This window comes from Colletotrichum phormii (assembly GCF_030913505.1).
Source record: "Colletotrichum phormii strain CBS 102054 chromosome Unknown BDP81scaffold_27, whole genome shotgun sequence".
In the NCBI taxonomy this organism is placed as follows: Eukaryota; Fungi; Ascomycota; class Sordariomycetes; order Glomerellales; family Glomerellaceae; genus Colletotrichum; species Colletotrichum phormii.
The window spans coordinates 137,931-161,500 of NW_026851469.1; the positions used below are offsets into that span (position 1 = coordinate 137,931).

A 23,570-nucleotide genomic window follows, 5' to 3' on the forward strand; every position below is an offset into this window, starting at 1 on the left:
TTTGCGACAGTCTCTTTATCAGAAGATAGTAAAGAAATACATTTATAAGAAAATCCTGGGTTTCTTTCGTGTGAACTGTTCAAGACTTCCATTGAAACTGGGATGCCAGACCATCACATATAGATCCAATCTACTCAAATAAGCACAGGAAATCAGCTACGTATGCCTAACCGGAAACAGACCCCTTGGGAGACCACTTTAGGTTCGAGGCTTTGTAATGTGCAGTAAAGGGTATTCGTGGCTTCGGAATCGCCCATAAGCTTTGCGACAGACACCGGGCTGACTTATAGCCAAAAGCTCGGCAATCGTGGCCTTACCCAATGGACCTCTTGGGTCGTACAGGTAGGAACAAACGGCTTTGGTATGGAATCATGCTCAAGCTTCGAATATCTATGACTGTAGAGAGTTCAGTGCGAGTCAGCCGAGTGTTGGAAAGGTCTGCAGATTCGAAGTTCCAGTCGGTACTAAGCCAGGCCGTCAACAGGCTGCTCAATGAACGGCAGGATGCACTGGTCGAGATCGTAAGACGTACAGATACTAGTTAGAATTTAGAGACCTCATGACATCCACTAATGAAGTGTAGCCACTCAGAGCATTCAGACTCTTCAACTCTTGGTCGTATTACAATGTGAAAGACCAGGCCCCCCTTGGTTGAGGCTCACGATAGCCTCCTACAAGCAAGTCTTCTATCAATGACATATGTCTCAGATCGAGGAAAATATGTAATAATAATAATCATCTGAGCTCCGAATATCTGAGGATTGGAACAAACATGAGGAATACAGGCGTTTCACTCGTCTACATAGGCATCGTAGAGCTGACCTCGGAAGGGTGGCTGGCGGCGGGTATCGGACCTTGGAAGCGGAGGTATCCCGGTGGTCCCCGTGATCCTGAAATTGTGGGACCCCGGGTGAGGGGCGGAGCCGTGAGCGCTGGTCCGAAACAAGGGTCGAGGCATTGGCCGGCGGACAGTGTTGGTTGGAACTAGATACGATACAAGACGCTCCATAAGGTAGGTAAGTACCTGAATTGCACTAGTGGATGAAGGATTGCTTATCATGCTCGCGAGGAGTCAGCCGATAAGCACCCAGTGGAGCATTGCATATTGTTTGCTGTATGTTGCAGGGCTGATTGTACATGTTGCATTCACGCTGATTCGGTTGGTTTGCGCAGGTGTTGGTGTATTGGTGAGTCCCCGTTGTGCAGGGTAAAATAGCTCCCACACCCACTCTCCAACGAGGGATTCTGACTGCCCAGCCCAGGCCTATGAGAAAAGGTAAGTTGGTACCACCGGAAGGTGAGGTGAGGTCGGGGAGATCCACACCTCCATCCCCAACAAGGGGACCTTGACGGCCAAGGTCGGGACTCCGCGTGTGCATGCGGCACAGCGGTTGGATGTTTACACCTGCAACTGCGACTGCAACTGCAATTGCAACGGAGTTTTGCCCATCAAAAGGAAGAGAAAGAGTCATTGGCCGATGGGATGTTTCCGACTCGGGGGGAAGGATCACTTGGGCAGAGACAAGTGCAAATGCCATCAACTAAGAAGGTACCTTGATGGATCCCTCTCCTTGGCTCCTTCTCGGAACGCGTGGGTGTACCAATTCGGAAAGACATGTCACGCTCACCTTCGCAGGGGCACCTGCCGTCCACGATGGATGCCATAAGACCAGCCGATGGCCCTCTTTCCATCTCTTGTGTTTTCCAATTCCGCCCTTTTCTCTCTTCTTCCGATTCCGTTATTCTTCTCCATCTGCATTGATCGCTGCTGTGCTGTGTTCAGATATCCAGACAACAATTCCATTGACCCGAGGACTGTCCCCGCGTCTAACCCACCCGAGTTCCGACCCCAGATTTCGACTCCAAGTTCCCACACCTCGTAACCCCACGATTTCATGATGGACGAAGAGCAATCCCCCTTGATACGGATCCCCGCCGAAATCCGCATCATGATTTACGAATACCTCCTCGATGACGCCGGCGAAAGAAGACTTGCCGTCCGCAACAAGGCAATGCACCAGCTGCATACCGGCGCCCTGAGCACCTACCGCCGTACCTCGTACCGCATTATAGAGAGGTCGTTTCACAGGCAATGCTTCGAGACGACATACGCACACCACCACCCGGCCAGCACCAAGTCCATAATGCACCCGGAAATCATGGCCGTCAACCGCCGCATCCACCGCGAGACGAGCCACCTCCTCTACGGCCGCCCTCACGGCTTCGATTTTGGTAGCGATGTTGAGGCCGTGGTGCCCTTCCTCAAAGACCTGACGCCATCCTCCCGCTCTGCGATCCAGGAACTCACGATCCGCAAGGACGGACCTGTGATGCATTGCAATAATGAGAGCGACCGACTCGACTGGGCGACAATGTGCGCCTACCTCCGCCGGCTGGATAAGGTGATACCAAGGCTGCGCATCGTTGTCGAGGGCGGACGACCGACGGCAGCGTGGGAGGGGCCGCAGGCGCTGAGCGTCTCGGACCTGAGGCTGTTGGCGCTCATTAAGCACGATAGCATGGAGTGGGTCGCCGAGTTGGCCAAGGTCGAGGGGATTGAGAAGCTGGAGATTGTGCCGAGGATACGGCATCTCCCCGCGCCCGGAACGACTGCGACGCTGCTGTTTGCTGCGTTTTCCGCGTCGATTGATACGGCGCTTGTTGAATATTTGCAGACGGACTGCGGACTTCCTGCCACGGCTGCGTCTCTTACAGCTTGAGACTGTTGGGCCTTCCACTCGGGAAATCGGGCGAGTACCTATGGACACGAGCCCATTGATTGCGGGGATGGTGCAAAAATGGAGAGAATGCGGAGTACTATCTGGATTTGGATGGCGTTTTGTTGGAGTAAGGGGTTCATGAATATATCCTGCATGATGCAGCAATGGCACATGGTTACGGAGTAAGCACACGGCATGGTATTATCTGGGTATGTGAAGATACAGATTTGCAAAGGTGCATCCTGAATTTACGGGTACCATGCACTAGCAAGCTACGTAATGAGAGAAACTGAAACGAATAGACGAATTGACACATGAAATGTGAGAGGAACTTTTGTCCGTCGGTGATGTTACCCGAGCCATATCAGCAGACTGAGCTAACTGTGCCTGTATTGATTGTCAAGCTGTCAACTTGGTTGGTTTCTGTTGAGAGGCGGAAAATGAAGTGCATCCACAGGCAGATGCAGCCAAGGCGGGGGGGCGCTGGCCGGAACTTGGCCCCGTGCCGTTGGTACTGGACCACCGACCGGAATAGAATGTTTGCTACCTACCAATATTTGCAGCCTAGCATCCTGCCCAGTCTCATCTCTGAAGTGAGAATTCAGAGTTGACGCGAATGTGGTAAGAGACTCAATACCCCAATGAGAAGAGAACATTATCATTCGCTTGAAACGGGCATGTCTACCGTACTGGAAGAGACCTTCCTCCTACCTTACCGACCCCATTTATATTGTGGCGCTAGAACAAGGTAGAGAGACACAAACATGCGGCTGGTGAGAAGATCAGGCGTGAAAGATGCATATAGCAGGTGGGTCTAGCACGTGTTCCCGTGTTATCTTATCGCTTTCTTCGGCTGCCTTACATAAGAACATCTTACATAATCACGAATCTAGGCAGCCCGATTCTCCGAGCTCCCACTGGCGGGCATGTCACAAGCAATGGAAAGAGAAGGTAACAGTCTCCACTCTCTCGTCCACGCCAGCCAGTGTCTGGCCTTCACTCCACTGCTCCAGCGCCATTCTCCAGCCACGGCCCAGTCCACCGAGCTCGCATCGCACAGCAGCACTGCCCGGTCGGTCCTTAGCACTCGCCTCGAGCCAGCTACTGCTAACCTGACAGGACTCCATCGTCAGCCTTCCAACGAATCCCCCCGGACCTCACCTCGTAACCCTTTTCGCAGCCGCGCGCGCCGACGACACACCTCCGATATCTGCGTCCCCATCCATCGCGCAATTGTTCCAACTGCAATCGATCTCCTCCGACGCTGTCGTTTGTCCTCTCCATCAATGAGCCGCAACTGAGCATCATACGTCGCCTCGATCGATAACTACCCCGCCGGTTCGACTTCGATATGTCTGCGACTCCCGTGCCGCCGGAAGACCAGGCACGCCTCTTGGAGGATGCCTTGGTCGCGGTGCGCCAGCAGACGGCCCTCATGCGCAAATGCCTCGACACGCCGAGCAAGCTCATGGATGCCCTTAAGTGCTGGTACGTCATCCCCGTTTCCCGGATTCCCGGGAGCTCCTAGGCAGCTTCGCTCGATATCCCGATAAGCTTCAATGGTCGAGACTGACAGTCCAATGCACCTCGTCCAGCTCTACCCTAGTTTCTGAGCTGCGCACGAGCAGCCTGGGCCCGAAGCAGTACTACGAGCTGTACATGGCCGTCTTTGACGCCTTGCGCTACCTCTCCGTTCACCTCCGAGAGAACCACCCCGTCAACCATCTCGCCGACCTGTACGAGCTCGTCCAGTATGCCGGCAACATAGTCCCGCGCCTGTACCTCATGATTACCGTCGGCACCGCCTACATGTCTATCCCCGACGCTCCTGTCAAAGAACTCATGAAAGATATGATGGATATGAGCAGGGGCGTACAACATCCCATTCGCGGGCTGTTCCTTAGATATTACCTTTCGGGCCAGGCCAGAGACTACCTGCCGACAGGAGATGGTGACGGCCCCGAGGGCAACTTGTCCGACTCGATCAACTTTATACTCACCAACTTTGTCGAGATGAACAAGCTCTGGGTGCGGCTGCAGCACCAGGGCCATTCCCGCGAGCGCGAACAACGGACAAGAGAGCGGAAAGAGCTTCAGCTGCTGGTTGGAAGCAACATCGTCCGACTGAGCCAACTCGTGGACCTGGAGACGTACAAATCAGGCATTCTTGCGCCTCTGCTAGAGCAGGTTGTGCAATGTCGCGATGTCCTGGCGCAGGAGTATCTGCTCGAAGTCATCACCCAGGTCTTCCCCGACGATTTCCACCTGCATACTCTGGACCAATTCCTCGGAGCCGTTTCACGCCTGAATCCTCATGTCAACGTTAAAGCTATTGTTATCGGCCTCATGGATCGCTTGTCAGATTACGCCGAACGCGAATCCAAGGACGACGGAGAAGGGGACCGCGCCAAGCTGGAGGAAGAGGCACTATCCGCCCTGCTGGAGAAGACCAAATTGCAGGCCGAAAAGGCATCACATGCGCCAGGTGGGAGCTCAGGTGTGGACGAGAACGGGAAACCCCTCGACCTCGATACAAACGGTGCCGCGCACGAGAGCAGCGAAAACGAAGCCCGTGCCGCAGAGGACCTCCCCCCGCCGGAAGAGCCAGCTCCTTCGATCGCTGATACTGAGGCGACTGCCGTCAATGGAGAAGGGGCCGACGCAGAAAAGGGCATCCCGGAGAACGTGCAGCTGTACGAGATTTTCTTCAGCCAAGTCAAAAACTTGGTGGATGCGCAGCACCTCCCCATCCCAGACACAATAGCGTTGCTGTGCTCACTGACAAACTTGGCACTGAACATCTACCCCGAGAGGCTAGACTTTGTGAACCAGATTCTCGAGTATGCCACGATCAAAGTCCGGGAAAACGCAAACAACGCCGACCTTCACTCTCCTCCGGCACAGCAAAGTCTCTTGGCTCTATTACAAGCGCCTCTCAACCGCTACCTTTCCATCTTTACCGCTCTCTCTCTTCCCACTTACGTTCCCCTTTTCCAGTCACAGTCGTACCCGACTCGCCGTGCTGTTGCTGGCGAGGTGGCTCGCACTCTTCTCCGTGATCAGACACGGATCTCCACCCCAAGCCAAATGGAGAATGTTTTGGAGGTTCTGAAGGTGCTCATTAAGGAGGGCTCCCAGACACCCTCCAACTACCCGGGCGTTGCACAGCGCCGCGCCGTCGAAACCGACGAGACTATGGAGGAACAAGGTTGGCTGGCCAGAATTGTCCACCTCATTAATGGCGAAGACAACGACACACAGTTCCGCCTGTTGCAAATGACCCGCAAGGCGTACTCCGAAGGCAACGAGAGGATTCGCACGACGACACCACCGCTCATCACAGCTTGCATGAAGCTCGCAAGACGCTTCAAGACGCGCGAACACTACGAGGACAACTGGGAGACCCAGAGCAATGCCCTCTTCAAGTTTATGCACTCTGCTCTGAGCACCCTGTACACCCGTGTCAACGGAGCCGGCGCTGCCGAGCTCGCCCTTCGTCTGTTCTGCGCATCCGGTCAGACAGCCGATATGACAGGCTTCGAGGAGGTGGCATACGAGTTCTTCGCTCAAGCCTTCACCGTCTACGAGGAGGCCATTTCAGACTCCAAGGCGCAATTCCAAGCTGTCTGCGTTATCGCGACGGCGCTGCACCAGACAAGAAACTTTGGCAAGGAGAACTACGACACCCTCATCACCAAGTGCGCTCAACATGGCAGCAAGCTATTGCGAAAGCCGGACCAGTGCCGTGCCGTCTACCTGGCTAGTCACCTGTGGTGGGCCACGCCCATGGCCGTCAATGGCGAGGCCGACGAGACTGGAGTAAGTTTGGAGCGCGTACCTGATCAAGCGAAACTTGCTAACTCTTCTTAGCTCTACCGCGATGGCAAGAGAGTGCTCGAATGTCTCCAGAGAGCTCTGCGCGTTGCTGACTCTTGCATGGAGACGGCGACGTCGATTGAGCTGTTTGTTGAAATTCTTGACCGATATGTGTACTACTTTGAGCAGCAGAACGCGGCGGTAAGTTTCTGCTCTCTATGCCGAGATCTTGTCTCTGTGAACATTGTGTACTGACATGACTACAGGTCACCACCAAATACCTCAACGGCCTCATTGAACTCATTCACTCCAACCTCGCCGGCAACCAGCAGGATTCGGCTTCGGTCGAGAACAGCAAGCGCCATTTCTACCACATCCTCGAGAGCATCAAGGGGCGGCAGTACGACGGCATTGTCCTGTACCCGAAATAAGCACCGGTACTTGGGACCCGATTAGTCCCTCAAGCCAGCAGGAAGCACTAATCCAATTACCACATGAAGACACACCTTACGAGCGCAGGGAGAATGAAAGGAGGGGATAGGGAGAGGAAACGGAAGAGAGGTTTCTTAATCAGCGGCGAAGGGACGAGAGGCCAACACGGGTTGTGAGAACCTGGTTGAGGTTTGGAGATTGGAGCAGAAGGAGAGGAGAGTGTGTGAGAGTCAAGAAAAAACGTGTTCATACGATAAGCGCATGCAATGAATTGGAACAAGACGAATCTGTGGATATGTTTATGCACAGAGAGAGGTATGAAAAAGCTTTGCATGTGACTTGTGGCCTTGATTGTATATACGTGTTGTCCGTTCCGTTTTCCACTGTCCAATTGAAGCGATCAAGCTTTTGTCATACCATGCTCGTGTATACATCCCACTGACAGAGCGATCAACACGATTGACACCACGGGGAAACATGGCTGCAGTTACACGTACGCCACAAGACTGCGGCAGTGTTGAAAATTTCGACTATCGTACCTTCGGAACATAAAAAAAAAGAATTTCGGAATAATGGTGTTGAGTAGCAGGATCCCTCCCTAAACTCCTTGCAATGCCAGAAACAACAAACAGAGTCGGCAGCAGGCTTTCGCGACGGGCGCTAATAGGCCATCAAACCCCAGAAGAGCCACCAAACGGAGTTTTTTGAGAGAGAAAAAAAGACGTACATAAAGGAATTGAGAGCAAGCGGCCCCCTTGGTACATGCACGGTGTCATGCATTCAAAAAAAATTTGTGACACTCAAACACACCCAACACACTCCAACCTCATACAAAAACACACAAGAAAACGAAATCCTCCCAAGCAACGGAGGCGGTGTTAGGATCAGCTGCTCTCTGCAGCCTTCTCCCATTCGGACAGCGAATTTGTCGCGTTCTGGATGATACGCGCCGTCTTCTCGACGAGCTTGTTCGCGAGCTCCCAGTTGCCGGCCTCGACGGCATCGCGGATGGCGGCAAAAGTGACGGGCTTGTTGCCGGACCAGGCCTGGGGCCCAAAGATGACGTGCTTGAATTGGGTACGGTCGGGCATCTATAATTCCGTTAGCATTTTAAGTCAAGGATAGCATGAACGAAAACACGTCACGGGAAAGGAAGATATGAAACTTACACCACCTCCCTGCTCAAGGTCCAGCAACGCCGTCTCAAACTCGGCCATGTGGTTGTTGAACTGAATACGCTTGTCGCCCATATCGCCCGACTCCCAGCCGCCTCCGCCCATGACTGTGCTCTCCCACGTCATCTCCCACATGGAGAAGCCCTTGACGTTGACCTTGGTTGCCGCAATGAGCTTCTTGAGAGGCTCCAGCGAGAACTTGTCTTGCGTACCCGCGCCCATGTGCTCGCAAAAGTTGGCCAGGTCGTTGATGTAGCGCTCGATGCGCTCGCTGTAGCCCACCATGTCAAATGGTAGAATGGGCTTATCCGCAAGCTCCAGGATTAGGAGGCCGACAATCTGGCCCATCATGACGTGGTACGCGAACTCTGGGTCACCGATGCGCTGGACCCATTCGTAGTTGTCATAGCTGGATTGCGCGGGGAATCGTGCGCCCCTAAAGCCGAGGTCCAGAGAGCTGGTGCCGGCAATGTTCTGGAAGGGAGCCCAGTCGCCGTCCATTCCGAGCTCTTCCAAGTCACCTTCTCGTTGATTCCAGAGATCGCGGACGGTCGCGTTCAGGCTTGCGTCGAAAACGCGGTCGATGACGCGGAGAACAGCCTGTTTGAAGACGGGGGATCCTGCGGCATGAAACTCGCTGCCTGCTACGGCAGAGTCAAGGTTGATGTAGGCAAATGCGTTTTGCCTGAGCAGTTCGTCGTTGTGCTCAACAAATTCGGTGGAGCCGATCATGTTGTACTCCTCAGCATCCCACGACATGAATTCGATACTTCGAAGAGGACGCCATCCCTTAGAGACGAGTGTGCCAAATATGCGTGCCATCTCAATCAGCACCGCCGTGCCCGAGTGAGGTTCCGTCGCACCGAAGGACCAGGCATCTCGGTGGTTTCCAATGATGATGGACTTCTGATCCTGCTCAATGCCCTCGATTTTGCCATAAACGTTCCAGATACCCTTCTGCTCCACAACGTCGTTGTCGTTCTTGAGTCGTACAATGGGCGAAGATAAGTTACCCGTCCACCACTCGGCAATATCGGGAACGCCTCCTGCCCATTCCTTTGGTACCTGCTCGCCATGGCCCTTGAGATGCTGAAGTAGGATCTGTGCATCGCGCCATGCGAGGGGCAGACTGGGAATCTTGGTCAGACCCTTGCTCTCATCGGGCTTCATGCGCGGCAAGTTCTTTTTGCTCTCCCAGCCGGGTGTCAGGGGGTCACCAAGGACCCAGTTCGATAGCCCGACGGTGCCTCTCTGAACACCATCGGCGGGCATGAAGCGACCGTTCGGCGCGACATCGCCCAATCTGAAGCCGTCATCCGCCGGATCGCTGTACACGATGCAGCCAGCGAAACCAGCGTCCTCTGCCGCCTTGACCTTCAAAGCCAGGTTTGCCTGGGGGCCATAATAACGAACAAGAGCGATCGCGCCCTTGGTGTCGATGCCGTGGTCCGCAAGTTTCTTGAAATCAGACCTCGCACCGTAGTTGGCGTAAATCAGGGGTCCCTTAACGTCTCCTGACTTGGAGAGGCCGTGGAACACAAAAGTCTGGTATCCAGCTGCTTCTCCTCCAACTTCCTCTTCCTCCAGCTTCGCAGTCCATTTTGGCTTCCCGTCATCGCCCATTATCTCCACGGCGCGTCCTCCGGCCTTTGGGTAGTTCATGTATACGTAGTATTCGTCGACGTTGACATAATCCAGCCCGGCTCTGGTGAACATAGACTCGACATCCATAGCCAGAGCGTAGTCGCCCTCAGTTCCTGCCATGTGGGCGTATTTGGTGTAATGAGCTACCGACGCCTTCAGCCGGCGGCCCTCAACGTTTTGTTGCACGTACAAGCGTACGTCCTCGGGGTTGAAGCGCAATCCGCCGTTCATGCGCCTAGCCATGCTCGTGAAAAGATCGCTCATGAAAAGTGCGTAAAGAATGCCCATGACGAAGACAACAGCAAACACCCGGGCAAAAATGATAATGGCCGTCCGCGCCTTGTCCTTGTTCCATTGAGGGAACGTAAACCGCGGTCTCGTCGTCGTCGCATTCGCCTCGTTCGAATTGTTGGAGTTGTCGCCCGAGCCCGAGGGCAGTCGAATTGTTGGACGCAAATTTGGCATCCGCCATCGCCAAGACCACTTCCAGCGTGATAAGGAGAGGGCGAATGGTATCCGTTTCCCCCATATTGACGGGCGCGATCTGTCGTCGGCGTCCCCTATCTCGAACTCTTGCATCTCCCGGCGCACGTATGCCGTCTCGTCGCCATCGTCGTCGCTGCCCCATGAGCTATCTTCGTCATCTGTTTCAACTGTTGGCGGCCTGTAACCGTTTGGGCGACGTGATGAAGTTGCGACGCCGTTTCTGTGTAGCAGCGACTGCGATTCCGTCTCGGCCTGAGAACGGTCGTCTAGCGGGGAGCGCGGGGGTTGCCATTCGGAGGGGTCGGCCGGGCCGCTTGTGGCGAGGGCTTCATCGTAACTGGGGATTGGCGGTACAGATTCGTACCGGTGGTCGCGATCCGACGGCATCGTCGCGGTTGTCGCCGGTCAGGTACAGGAATCAGAGGTGCGCTGTATCAAAGGGAAGTCGAAAAAAGCTGTCTATCGGCATCCGTATAGCAGCGAAGGTGAAACGAGCGGTATCAAGTCGGTCGGATGAGGGCGGAGATAGAGGGAAAAGGAGTGTTGGAAAGGCGCAGCAACACACGACGCTATCGAAATACTATGACGGAAGAGAAAGGTGTCCCATGGATGCTGCTGGGGAGCAGGCAGACATTGACCGGATCGACAGGATTAGGAAGAGCTAGGTGATGAGGCTAGTTGCGATGTCGAATCCGCTGGCAACGACTGAGCTCGATGGAGGTGGAATTGACTCTACGGCTGGCGATGTCGAAACACGAAGGTTTGTGATTTGGCATGGATGAACATGGAGGTGCTACTGTCCCGTCTTCCGTGCGGCAGTGGGCCTGTCCCCAGGCAGTTCCAGTTCCAGTCCCAGTCCAGTGCTGGCGACCAGTGAGTGCAGCCGCAGTTTAGTGACTCTGCCCACTGCAGAGTCCCCTTCTTTGCCAGGGCTATCCAATCAAAAGTGACGAGTGTCTTTCTGGGCAGCGAATTCCTGATTACGTACAGTGCTGGTTGTCCGTGATTACCTAAGGCAGTTTACGCGGATTCGTCAAAGAAAGGAAACCGCGGGATGCCATACGGATTACGGATACGTACACGATACGAGAGAGGGAGCCGAATAACAACCGGCAGGTGGTTACATAAGCGGGACCCCCATGGATCCGATTATGTCATCAGCACAGCCACTCTTGGCCCCCCCTCTTGGCTGTCACTTCTCTCTATTGCATCTCTGATTCCCGTCTCCGTCTCTGGATTACAAGTCCCACCCCTCCCCCCCTTCGTCTTCGTCTTCTTCCCTTCCACCCCTTGCAAGTCTCGAGTGAGGAGATATCCCTGCTGCCCCCTTTCTGATGACGAGACTCCCCACTCTTCCCCCTGCTCTCCACCGACGGCCACCTGTTCCCAATTTCAATGTGACCCAACAAACCCCTGTGTGCGTTTGTGCTCCATCTTTCAAAACGAAGTTCCTCGGGACCTCTCGCACGGGTTTCAGGTCGGCCCGGGCCCCGGATCGGCGCCCAAGAACCGGGAGAATCTGCCGTGGCTGGCCCCGGCGATTCATCCTGCCGTCCCCGGATTCAGAGATATCACGGATATGGCAAGTATGGGTACGAAGTGCCACTAAGAGCTGATTTTGACTTTAATCCGATTGTCGGATACGATTAGATGTTTATATCTTGGAGGTGCTCATGGCTTGCTCCGGGCTAGCAATACCCGGATGGGGGTTGCGCCCTACTGAAATAACTAGGCCAGACATCCTCCTCGTGTTAGACTAGTGAACAGACCTCCCGCTTACACCTTTTGCTGGCTTTCCATTTGCAATGTTTTTTTTCGTGTTGTTTTCGAGGGCATCGTAATCTTTGCCGCCGTGGGAAAGTCTCGACTTTTTCTTGTAAGTAAGTCTCTTGAACGTTCAACTGACAACCGTATCAGCCAGGCATTGCGTACAATTACAACCCTCTCCTCGCGCTACTCCGATACCGACTAGTCGAAGCCATCACCTGACGAACTCGAACCTTCACTCGAAGTTTCCAGCTAGAACACTCGAACTAACCCGATCCCGACGTAAGCACAGGATCCTCCTGAACTTGCTTGTCAGCCGATCCGAAACCACCCACCGCGATCGATTTCGAGGTTATCGACGAACCCTTCCACTACACCCCAGAGCTCCACGATCCGATTACAAATTCCCTCGGAACCTTGCGTTCGTCCCTCGCTTCAGAGCTTGCTGCTACCACGTTGGGGTTCCCTGAGATAGTCACATGTCGCTGTCAAAATCCGATGCTTGCGCGAATTCTTGTGCATTTGGAGTACCCAAATTGCCACAACGTTTCGTCCTACCCGAGCTCTGGATTTTGCTTCCTAAACATCACTCATGGCTGTTTCCCTCAGTAGACTTCCTTTAGCCTTTGGCCACCACTGCATGGCGTTTGTGTGACTTTCTAGAAGCGTATCTACTGGTGACACAAACGCTCCCGTCTAGGAATGGTAAACTGATGATCGTAACACAAGACACCAAATGCTGTACGCAGTTGTACGCGAACGAACACAACATCGCGAGATCTCCGTGTCACCCATCACTCGTAGTCTTTTGCCCGGATTGAACTAAAAATGCAACGGCGCGGTCGATTTGACTTGTTCTGGCTGCTGTGATCTCGCGCGACACCCTCAATTCGGAAATGCCGCTGTGTCAATTTGAACAATTGGCCGTTTATTCCCGTCGTCGGACACGCTACGGACATCTCTTTCCTCCTGGATTTACATGTGTTGATGCGAATTTTTCTGGTTTGGTCGACTTTCCATTGCCTAGATAGCTCTTAGTTCTTGGTGTCGTGCCGTTGTCCCGTTCAACACTTTTGATCCACGGCCTTTGGAGGACTCCGTTTGACAGTAACCGATTTCGGAGCCGTCCAACGCAAATTTTTGGCTCCGGGATAACAAAGAAAAGCCACGTATTTATGCCTTCAGCAGCCAGTTTACCAGCTCGAGCCCCGAACTGGCCTGTTCCTCTGCCCTAAAAAAAGACCGTTTTCCATTGATTCAGCCTGGTGAAGTACAGAAAACCGCGGCGTTCCCATGCTGGCACCTGTTAGGCCCCCTTAGTGCGTCGTGCTTGAGGCGCTATCGTCGTTGGCATTCTTGGGGTCAAGTCTGTCATCCCTCACACAAGACTAAAGTAGTCTTGCTACACAGAGTCCGATCCAAGGTCACATGTAAGCTGGGCTAGATACCGAGTCACTGCTGATATGATATTTCCCGCAACGAATGCGCGACGGGAAGCAGTACCGGAAAGCACATCTGCTTGGCAACTTCCCATCGCTCCGGTGGAAGCTTTCTAGCGAATGTCGCTAAATATGGTCCTCCACCCTAATGTAGGCAACTTTTGCATTCCCTCTTTTTCTTCCCCGTTGACGACCTTCTTCCTTTAAGCCCTAGCCGCAGCTTGAAAACGTGGCAGGCAATATAAGGTCTGCCATGGCCCGTTTCAATTGTCTTGGGCTATGGCATAAGTCTACGTTGATCCGGGTTGAAGATAATGGCATCGTCGTTCAAATCAATTTAGCCTAAAGTAGCATTTGCGATCCTAGCCTGTCCCTAAACTGCAACTCCGATTGCTGCCGAGAACCATCTCGTGCGCCATGATACGGTGATAACCACTGCAGTATTCGCTCTCGCTCAATCCTAGCAAGTAAACGAGTTCAGCCCTTCCTCCACGAGTCCGTCTTCCAACAATGCCGAAATAATGTCAATGATCAAACGCCGTTCGTGCCCAGGCATGCCCAGAAAAACTCAATGACAGCCTGCCGTCGGTGCCGGCTCATACCCTAACGCCCTTGACAATCGCCATCTGAACCGTATCATTGCTCATCAAACACGCCAGCTCCAGCGTAATCGCATGGTGAAAGTACGCCGCCATCGTCCCCGGGTGACATCCCGCCTCGTTCCTCGCCGACTCCGCCACGAGCTCCGGCAGCGTGTGCCCCAGCCCAAGACGCCCGATAATCAGTTGATTCGCTTGGATAACCAGCGGCACGTCGGGATACCAATCTGTCCCAGAAACCCGAGGGTTTCCCAATCGTCAGCGAAATCATTGCCCAAATTGGGTAGAGAATTGGGCCATTTTTGCCGAGCGACATCGCCCGCGTGCTTTTTCGTCTCGGCCGGCCCGGTCTGCATGTTATCAACGAACCTCGGTCAAAGATGAAATGTCTCCTGCCAAAGCCGTTAGCATATGTTTCCTGCAGCTGCTTCTCCTTCGCGAGTCCAGCCTCGGACGAGGAAAGTGGGAGTAGCGGCTTTGCTCACGCTTCCTGCGTCCCCGACGCTGAACCCGTCGACGCGCTCGAGCGGCTTGAACCGCTGCAGTTGCTCTGTGCTCTGCCTCGCATGTTTGAGGATTCCATATCAATTCACGTTGTCTGCACACGCCCGGCGATCATTGCGGAAATACTGCTCTTCTTCACGAACGCCCGCAAAAAGTCTGGGGAAAACGCCTCGATCATATATCTATATCTCTGTTTTTTTATTCTGCTCACTGCGATAGATGTGGCGTCGTGTAAAACGTTCGGTCGTGAGCGTGTTTGAGCAGGTAATCGCCTAATCAGGAAAGGGGCCATTTTTTCCCTCTTCTATTCAACTCAACGCTCTCCAACGCGAGTTGCCATTATTTGCTCAGCCCAAACAGTATTGATTGGCCACAACTGCCAGTCAAATTCTCGGAGACGTTATTGGTATAGCACAATGTATAGACTTTTTCCACTATGAATTGCCACCGGTGGGAATATCTGAATCGGCTCGTAGGGGTAGGCTCGGCGCCCGCGGATTCGAGTGTATCGGCTTTTGAAATCATTGAACTTACGAAGAAGCTCTGTAAAGCCGACAAACAGAACTTTACAGACCTCCGTCGCTTGTTGCGCATGAATTCGATAGGAGGCTCCGCACGTGATTTGATACAAATCTGTAGGAACTAGAAACGCTGTCAGCCATCCGATCTGGTCTACGCTGCGAACTTGCGGGGAGAAAGAGAGGGCAAGCCTGCGAGGTCAAAGCATGGAACCGTCCAGGCTTCTCCCAGGTTATCGTGAAAAGGCGCTGATTCGTTGATATAGTCCGCAAAGGAATTGCCATTGGCTCGTTGTTTGCTTTGTTTTCCGTATTCGTATCGTGTAAAACCTGACATAAATGTTTGTGAGACACTTGTGTAAGACGTCGTGCGACTACTGCGGTTGTCAACATCGTTCTAGGACTCTCAAGTCGGATCCGCGGAACTGCGCTTTTTCGATTCGACCGACGCTAAGGCAACCTGCAAGTCTCAGTATTGTAATATTCGGAACCCACGACTCGTAGGAGAGCCAACCTGAACAACTGCAGCTACTCTCCTGTGCTGTCGGCATCGATTCCACAACGTTCTGAATCATCGTACAAGACACGGCCCACCGTTGAATAGCCTTACTTGCCTCTCCACGGGCCACAGGACACGTGAGAAACAATCTGTGCCTCTGAACGTTCTTGAACAATACACTGGGCTTTGACAGCAGGTGTTTCCAACACTTGACCTACGGATCAACAGCTGGCAGGAAGTGTAAGAAACAACTGATTATTGGAAGTTGGCACTTACAAAGTTGCTCTAATCGCCACACGTAGACTTAACGAGAGTTCATGACAAATATTAATCAAAATGTCAACGAACTTCGAAAATCGTGCAGAAGACAAGGAAAATCGCTCTCAAGTTGTATTCTCGTTCCGTCGCGTCGTTGGAAAGTGTGTAAATTGCTAACTAAAGACAGATCGCAATTAGTAAAAGCTTTTCAACATTCCCAAATTTTACGGGATCAAAGAGTAAAATCTTCGTAGAACAAATGGATCTTGCTTACTGGTCCAATTTCGATTTCTTCTCCTGGCAATCTGAGAAGCTCTCGATATTTCTTGCAAATTCATAGGGCCTGCATTCCTCGGTCGAGGTCATGTTTTCGCCAATTGTTTTGGTTAGTAGCGACAAAGGATTGATAGCAAAAGGCTTTGGACTTCCAACGCTGTTTCTTGGCTTGTTGGAGTTGACTCTGTCAACTACTTTGCCTAACACCAAGAGCTTAGTTAGGCAACTCCGACAACTCGAACAGTCATACCACGACCGCCCGCATGCTGCATAGTTGTGGCTGACAACTTGCAACAAGACTTTCACCATATTCACGCGTCGTTCAAGTCCCGACATTCGGCCAATATGGGCCTTGCCGCGAGTTGTCCCGACGAAGGCATAGCCGGCGGGAACCGCTTGGATGCCATTGGGCCTCTGACTGCATGCCCCCGGAGTCGTCCGTCGAGGGGGATCGATGAGACATTGATTGCCTGCCAGTGTGGCATACCGATCGGGAGTTCGTTCCCGGCGGGAGCAAATCGTGATTGTTGCGTGACACTGCAGTACTGCTTCTCAGCCCCGGAACCTGGCTGCCTTTGCTCGCTGGCTGACTTCTCTTGGCCAGGTTTATGTTTCTTTTTCTGGCCGAATAGGAGATATGACCGAGCCATCATCGCCTTTTATTCGCTCCTGCAGAAGTTTGTTGGGTAGCAATTCCACCGATGGCTGGGAGAAGCGAGACGATCCAAAGAGTCAAAGTTCACAACTTTCTTGGGCCCGGAAGTCTCTGGCCAAGGTCCCGGATGAAGGGGAGTATCAAGTGATGGAGAGAGGGGATTGTTCAGTCGACGGGATTCGATCGATCGTTGCAAAAGGTTTTCTTGGGTTGTTGGATGCTGGAATCTGGGATCTTTGGTGATGCTGGGGTGGACTGGAGCTGGGTAAAATTGGTTCATGCTGTAAGTAATTAGCTCAACAGACGAACATGGTCATGTCTATAGGCTTCCTAGTACCACAGGGCCTCGTCACACAAAGTCAACGTCTTGCCTACCCTGCGGAACAGCATTTCGAAGAACTGGACGCAGGATAGGACACGGCTTCGTCCTACAGGTATGGATAACACCTGGCTTAACTACTTGACTGATGATAAAAATCGATTATCAGGCCCAGACAGATAATGCTGGCTGGTACGTGCTGGCGAACTCGTAACCAGGGGGTGTTCTGGCAGGATGAAGAACCTTTCTCTCCTGCTGTTAGTGCCCGACGGCGTCTCCGCCGAACTTCGTAGGCGGGATCCTCAGCACCACTATCGCTAGACTTGTACTACTTAGCCCACTCTCGAACTTGTTCAACGGCTCTCGTTCTCGGCAATTTTTAGAAATAGCCATCAAGAACCATCCGAGAACACCAAAGCGAAACGGTCTAAATGGGCCGTTTTTCCAATGTCCGTTCGTCGAAGCGTGATGTGAAAAGAAGGGGGGAGGGAAGCCTGAAGGGGGGGGTGGGTGTGGTCAGCCCCATCTTCTGGAAGTGAGGGAAGCATGTCAAAACGGGCGATTACACATTTCAGAGTTGACGAGGACCATGGGACGCCAAGGAGACGGGCAAAAGACTGTCTGACTGCTACACGGTCAACCCAAGTTCGGGGACGCATCGGTGCGGTTCGAGCTGCCCAAGAGGTGTCAGCTCGAAAAAGGCTACTTGCCCGGTTCTCTGTGCCCTGCAGTAGTGTGAGACGACGCCGTCCGTCAGGAGACCTTTCTGTCACCGTGAGATTTTCGGTCTGAGCTGCGTAGCGTCTTTGTTCATTGTTGTCTACGTAGCCCACCGCTAATAGTTGCCTCAGCGAAGTCTGCGAGGGCCTCTGCGCATCGACACAATATCTGAAAGTGTGGTATTTCCCCCTAACTGCGATATGCCGATGTGTCAAGCGCGGGATGGATCAGTGGTAAGCATTGGCATCGGCGCCAGTAAGAACCAGCGGTTGAGGGACACGGTCTCAGAGGAGCGGGAAGACTCCCGGATGAGGCCGGCGCGAGGTAATACACATGTTCACGCACGCCAGTGATGAGGAGCAGCATTCATTAGCGTCGACGCCTAATAGCTATCAATATGCTTCTAGATCTCATCATGAGGAATCCTGCAAACCCGTTGAAACTGTAAAGGCAACGGTCTACCCATAGTTGACACGAGAGAGACAAGAGACACGAGACGCCACAAGACCAACCGAGCCTACTGAATCTGATGGGCAATACAGTCCCACACCCGCATACCTATCTCGCTATCGCAGACACATCCACTAAAAGCTAAAGTTTTCGGGTACGAGGTTCTGAGTCCTAACGAGTTCCTAACAGGAGCCCAAAGGCTGGCTGGGAAGGGGGACACAGAAGAGATTGGGTCCCCGGGGCGGACAAGACCTATGGTCCGAGAAACGAGATCCAGTGGACTCTCTATTACGTCAAGACTTTGTTACACGCTCCGTTGCTGAAGCGCTGAAGCTTATCACACTCTCGTCGGGTAGCGGGACGCAGCGATGACAAAAAAATGAGGCCATTTCCCACTTCACGAGCAGGCGGGAAAAAGGGTTCGTTCATAAGCCTCGGAATACACAGGGCTTCCAGATCCTGACTTCCCTGTTTGACGCGGCGGCGGTCCCATGGTTCACAGACCGCCTTGGGGGTGGGCTTCAAAGCTTCGGGACAGACTCCAAGAAGGGAGAACGGGCCAGTCCGCCGTTCCTTTTGGCGTACTTTTGGCAAATTATAAAATTTTAGTCGTCGTAGTGGTCCAAGAAGAGACTTTGGCGGAAGTTGAGTAGGGAAAAAGGACCCAAAATGAAAATGCTGGTCGGGGAATGGCGGCCCTAGCTAATGTAGTTCGAAAGCATTGCGATTCAAGGGGCACGTTTTAGCCGCTTTAGCGTAGGGCGTTGGCACAAACCTGGAACCCGCTGGCTGACACGAACTTTGCGAGCCAGTGAGTGTGAGCTAGAGACAGACGGCTAGAGAGATGGACAGACGGACAGGACACATGGCTGGGTTTAACGAAGACTGGAATGTAGTGTAGATCAAGCGGAATTTATCAACCTGTGGCATATGGGCTAAATGTCACCACCTGGCGCTCGGCATGGCCCCATCCTTTCCGACCCTATGTCCCCCTCCATCCCTTCGCTAGGTAGAACATCGACTCACTCGATTCAGTTGATTCAGTCGACTCAGTCGCGGAGAACGAGAAGAAGGGAGAAAAAAGAATGTTGTCAGTCTCGGATGCTGCGGCGGCTGACTGGTCAATCTGACTTCGGATGTTTTAACCAAATAGGATTAGGAACGAGGAAAGGCTTGCGATCAATAACCTGAAGCATCTGTTCGCCTAACCGTCCACGTCTGTATCTCTAACGAAGACTAGTCCTAAAATCGTAAAAACGTGATCGGTAGTTGAGAATAAAATTTTTTTTCTTTCCACTGGAACATGAGAATCGGGTCTTGTTCACACCCCTCACAGCCGCAGCCTCCGCCGCCGCTTCGTCCGTGTGTGTGGTGTGGCTTGACTCAACCCCGTTTCCCGCCTCGCGCTAATCTTCGTAGTAATAACTCTCCTCTATGGATGCAGAGGACGGAGACCGCTCCATCGCGTTTACCTTCCTCCTATCGAGCTGCGTTCCTATACCGACAGCATGACTCTCCGCAGAGACATTCTTTGTCCAAACCGCGCCAGTAGCTCCCAGAATAATCCACCGTGACCTCGTGCCCCGCCTCAATGCCCTTGCTCACCAGGATGATGCGCTGTGTGCTCATCCACACAAACTGCTGGAATTGCGCGTTGGACTTGCAGCTGTGGTTGACGAATCTCGTAAAGTTGCCTTGCCGTCCCTGCCAGATCTGGTAGGCGCGTACACCAGTCGAGCTGTCCATGACATCCATGTTTTGCAAATCTTTTGTGATGAGGCCGACAAACTCTCCTATCGCCGCGCCGCGCTCAAACGGACAAAGAGCCATCAGGCCGTTGTTGCGTCCGTCAGAGGTCCGGAACACCTGCACCGGGCAGGGGCTCCGGCGCCCGGACCCGAATAGCGTCGGGAAGCAGTAGCACGAGTTGATCTTGGGGTCTTCGGATTGCTCCTGGCCACACGAGTGACATGTGTGCATGCCCTGGACGCAAGCCACGGCGTTCATCGGCGGCACCCACCGCGGGTCGTCGGTGCCCCACGCGCTCATGTCCATGACGGAGTGTTCGAGCTGTTCGTAGCTGAAGTAAGGGTCGTATTCGAGATATGTCGACCGGAGCGGGACGGGATCCGAACCGTCCTGGCGGACAACCCAGTCATGCGGGTGGCCGCAGAACCGACTCTGCGCGCCCTCGCCGACAATCATGAGTAGTTGGCGCCACGTGGGGTGCAGCGTGTCGGCGGCGACCTCGATTCGCGGCCGGAGGCACCGGAGTCGTTGCATGCTATCTGGGTTAAATCCAACTCGGTACTTGCAGAAGCGGTAGAGTCCCATGCCGGCGAAGACGAGCGCGGCCCAACCTCCCACATCCTTGATCTCCTTGTAGCCGCGCCAGATGGCCATCTTGTTCCGCAACTCCTTCTCAGACCACCCAAAGTCGTTACACGCCTCGATGAGCGCCGCCTTGCGGCGTTTGGTGGGGGACATGCCCGGGTTCGTGATGGCGAGCAACTCGACATACGAGTCGAAGTGCTCGATCCACCGCGCTTGGACAATGACCTCGATCGAGCGGCACGCGCGGCTGGCTTGCGTAACCTTTCGGCAAAAGATGTTGCTGCGGTTGAAGGTCCCCTCCATATCGATCTCAGTCAACGTGCCGTCTGCCGAAGGCGCCTGGAGCAAGCCGAGCTCAAGCTGCTCGGGAACGTGAATCTTGCCGGCGTTGTTGATGGTTGCTGTTGCCGCCGTTGCCGTGAGTTGCCACTGTTCCAGCAGACTCTGCGGATCTAAGCTGATGCCGCCATGGATCTGCTCCCAGACGCTGACGACGAACTTGTCAATGGAAGACTGCTGCGGGATGAAGACGACGTCGTTTTGAATCTTTGCGCGTTTGGGAAAGTTGTTGGCAACCTGCATCTGCCTCTGGCTGTCCGGCTGCTCTTCCTCCACTGGGGCTGCTCTGACTGGTCGTAGAGCTCCCGTTCCTCTTCTTTGAATAAAAGCATTTGCATCGGTCTCGGGTGATAATTGCGGTGGTCCTTGGGATGGCGTCCGTTGTGTCCGGACAAATGCCCGGCTGGCGCTTGCCGCGACGTTGTCCATCATCAATTGCGGGCTGATGGTGGGCGGTGTCGGGTGTTCGATGGTGTTTTCTCTTCCCGCATTGCTCGTATTCGGACTATTATTTGCGCTCTGTGAAATGATGCCAGACAAGTCTACCATTTTCTGTATAGTTGGTGGTGGTGGTTAGCAGAAAAACCTCTCGTACCCAACCAACTACCCAACCACCCATGCCACAACACGGAGGAGCAAGTGAAATAGACCCAGCAGTAAATCAGTTGATGCTGAGTCATCCACTCTTTATCTGTCTTGATTGGGTATCTCCGGGATAGTCTGCGCTGTAGAACTGGAGTCCCACGGGCAGCACGAAAGCTGAACACTTGCACGCATTCCGGCGCCAACGCGCGGTCCAGCCCGCGATGATAAACATGGAGATGCAACTTACCGAGACCACGGGAGAGCGGGGTGTTTGCCCCTGCGTTCCCGGCTCGCCGTCCTGGATGAAAGCTTCAAAGCGAAGCACCGGGTTTGCCAAGTTTCCAGACGAATAATCCCGCAGGGTTTCCGCAAGCTGGTCTAGAATCACCCGGCTAAGACCCTCTCGCAGAGTGTCCATCTGCTGCTCCGGGGACGTCATGATCCAGTTGCGTTGGCGGTAATGATCGGTCGGCGGGAGAAACACCTTGACGGCAAAGGGATCTTGCTCGCGCTGGAAATCAACTAGTCGGCGCTTCAACACCATGTCCGGGTGGGTTGACGACGGTAAATCGAAAGAATCGACAACCGTTTGTCGAGGGTTAAAGGATCAAGAAAAATAAAAAGGAACCAAAAAACGTGTCAAAAGAGAGACAGCCTAAAGAAGGACGGATCGAAGCTTGTCTCTATCGTTGTCAAACGGTTGATTACTGGGTATCATATCTGGCCTGCGGGCGGGTAACGGGACCAGGCATCAACTTTCAACCGAAGAGTGTGGGAGGCCAGCACAGTTTTAACGGCGGAGAAGAGAACGAGGACGCAGTGAACTGAACTGTGAGAGATATTCAGGGTCCACCTTCCTGCTCGTCTTTGGTCTGGAGGTGGGGTCAGTTGTGCCAAAGCAAGGTAAGCCGGGCCTGTCTTAGTCTCTCCTCCTCCTGGGTGTGTATACATGTATCTATGGCTGAGGACGAGAGAGGTGTGGGTGGTGAACCGTGGCCCGGTGGGTGTGTTGGGAGTGAGCATCAGCCGAGAGAGACGAGGAGAGTCTAGCCCATCAAACGCCAGCCTAACCTGGTCGAGCAAGGATCGTCGATGGGCAGATAGAACCGAATTGCTGCGTGGGCAGAAATTCCAAGGCGGAAGGGGGGGTGGAACTGGGCAGAACGATCCGCCTCGGCATCATACACTTTTCGTCGCTTGTTTTATTTATTAGCGGCGCCGTCACAGCCACAGTTGCAAACGGCTCGACAAAAAGGGTTTCTCCTCACGTGTTTTTGGCTACTGCTGCACTGATACGGAAGCATGCCCGAGAAACGGGCTGGCTCCACCTAGTCTCCCTTTCGGCGAGCAACCTTTCGCAACTTGACACTTTTACAACTCAACACTACTGCAAATCAGAGTCGTGACAGTGACGCTTGAACCCGAGTTAACCCCTTGTATGACCCGATAGACTTGACATGAGTCCATGACTGACTTGACTGACTGGTGTACTAGCGTCGCCGACACACACACTCATACACTCTCACTCAGAGGACACGCACAGGGGCTCAACCTTTGGAATACAAAAAAGAAAAAGCGTCATACAAATAGAGTTTACGTGGCGTCGGATAGCCGACGTCATCCCCGTCCCAGTAAGGCTGCCTGGAAACAGTCAGTCTGAGCCCAGCCACAATTCTCGCTGTTAGGGCTGCTATTCAACCGTCTGTCTCTTCTCGTGGAATTTGGATCGGGGACCGGGACCGACTTCTTGGCCTCAGCTTCTTCTTCTTTTTTTGCACACCAGCGCCAGCAAACCCGAGAGAAGCCTGCCGGTGGGCTCAAATTGCCGTCAAATGCGCCCTTCGGAGGCAGCCTCAAACCTTATTGTTATCAGTTGAGCCGCCGACACTACATGCCAAATTCCCCCGAACATTTCATCCTCTTTCCCTTATGCCCTTTTTCGGGCAGCTGTGTGGTTTCACATGTCTCTTTTAGGTCGCCATGAATCTCAGGCTCGGTCAAACAGGAACAGCCTTGACTATCGCCAGCCCACACA

The 23,570-nt window shown here is 53.5% G+C and overlaps 5 protein-coding genes across 5 annotated transcripts; 2 read left to right on the forward strand and 3 right to left on the reverse strand.

The window, feature by feature from the left end:
- Positions 1 to 1,898: 1,898 nt before the first annotated feature.
- On the forward strand, positions 1,899 to 2,720 carry BDP81DRAFT_331456 (uncharacterized protein; the record flags this gene model as incomplete). The annotated part of the gene is made up of 1 exon (XM_060585508.1): positions 1,899 to 2,720. The coding sequence occupies one exon, from the start codon at positions 1,899 to 1,901 to the stop codon at positions 2,718 to 2,720; it is 822 nt and encodes a 273-aa protein (XP_060439724.1).
- A 1,351-nt stretch (positions 2,721 to 4,071) lies between these two features.
- Positions 4,072 to 6,967, forward strand: BDP81DRAFT_454181 (vacuolar protein sorting-associated protein 35; the record flags this gene model as incomplete). Its single annotated transcript, XM_060592909.1, has 4 exons — positions 4,072 to 4,208; positions 4,316 to 6,539; positions 6,591 to 6,737; positions 6,803 to 6,967. 4 exons carry the CDS (start codon positions 4,072 to 4,074, stop codon positions 6,965 to 6,967), a joined length of 2,673 nt encoding a protein of 890 aa, XP_060439725.1.
- Positions 6,968 to 7,503: 536 nt separating this feature from the next.
- BDP81DRAFT_358536 (PA domain-containing protein) lies at positions 7,504 to 11,061 on the reverse strand. The gene is made up of 2 exons (XM_060586361.1): positions 8,138 to 11,061; positions 7,504 to 8,059 (listed from the first exon to the last, which is right to left on the reverse strand). The coding sequence occupies exons 1-2, from the start codon at positions 10,658 to 10,660 to the stop codon at positions 7,853 to 7,855; spliced, it is 2,730 nt and encodes a 909-aa protein (XP_060439726.1). The 5' UTR covers positions 10,661 to 11,061; the 3' UTR covers positions 7,504 to 7,852.
- Positions 11,062 to 13,613: 2,552 nt separating this feature from the next.
- On the reverse strand, positions 13,614 to 14,755 carry BDP81DRAFT_438749 (uncharacterized protein). The gene is made up of 3 exons (XM_060591344.1): positions 14,564 to 14,755; positions 14,448 to 14,470; positions 13,614 to 14,305 (listed from the first exon to the last, which is right to left on the reverse strand). The coding sequence occupies exons 1-3, from the start codon at positions 14,659 to 14,661 to the stop codon at positions 14,076 to 14,078; spliced, it is 351 nt and encodes a 116-aa protein (XP_060439727.1). The 5' UTR covers positions 14,662 to 14,755; the 3' UTR covers positions 13,614 to 14,075.
- A 5,001-nt stretch (positions 14,756 to 19,756) lies between these two features.
- Positions 19,757 to 21,974, reverse strand: BDP81DRAFT_331452 (SET domain-containing protein; the record flags this gene model as incomplete). Its single annotated transcript, XM_060585506.1, has 4 exons — positions 19,757 to 20,416; positions 20,477 to 21,055; positions 21,104 to 21,502; positions 21,783 to 21,974. 4 exons carry the CDS (start codon positions 21,972 to 21,974, stop codon positions 19,757 to 19,759), a joined length of 1,830 nt encoding a protein of 609 aa, XP_060439728.1.
- Positions 21,975 to 23,570: the final 1,596 nt, after the last annotated feature.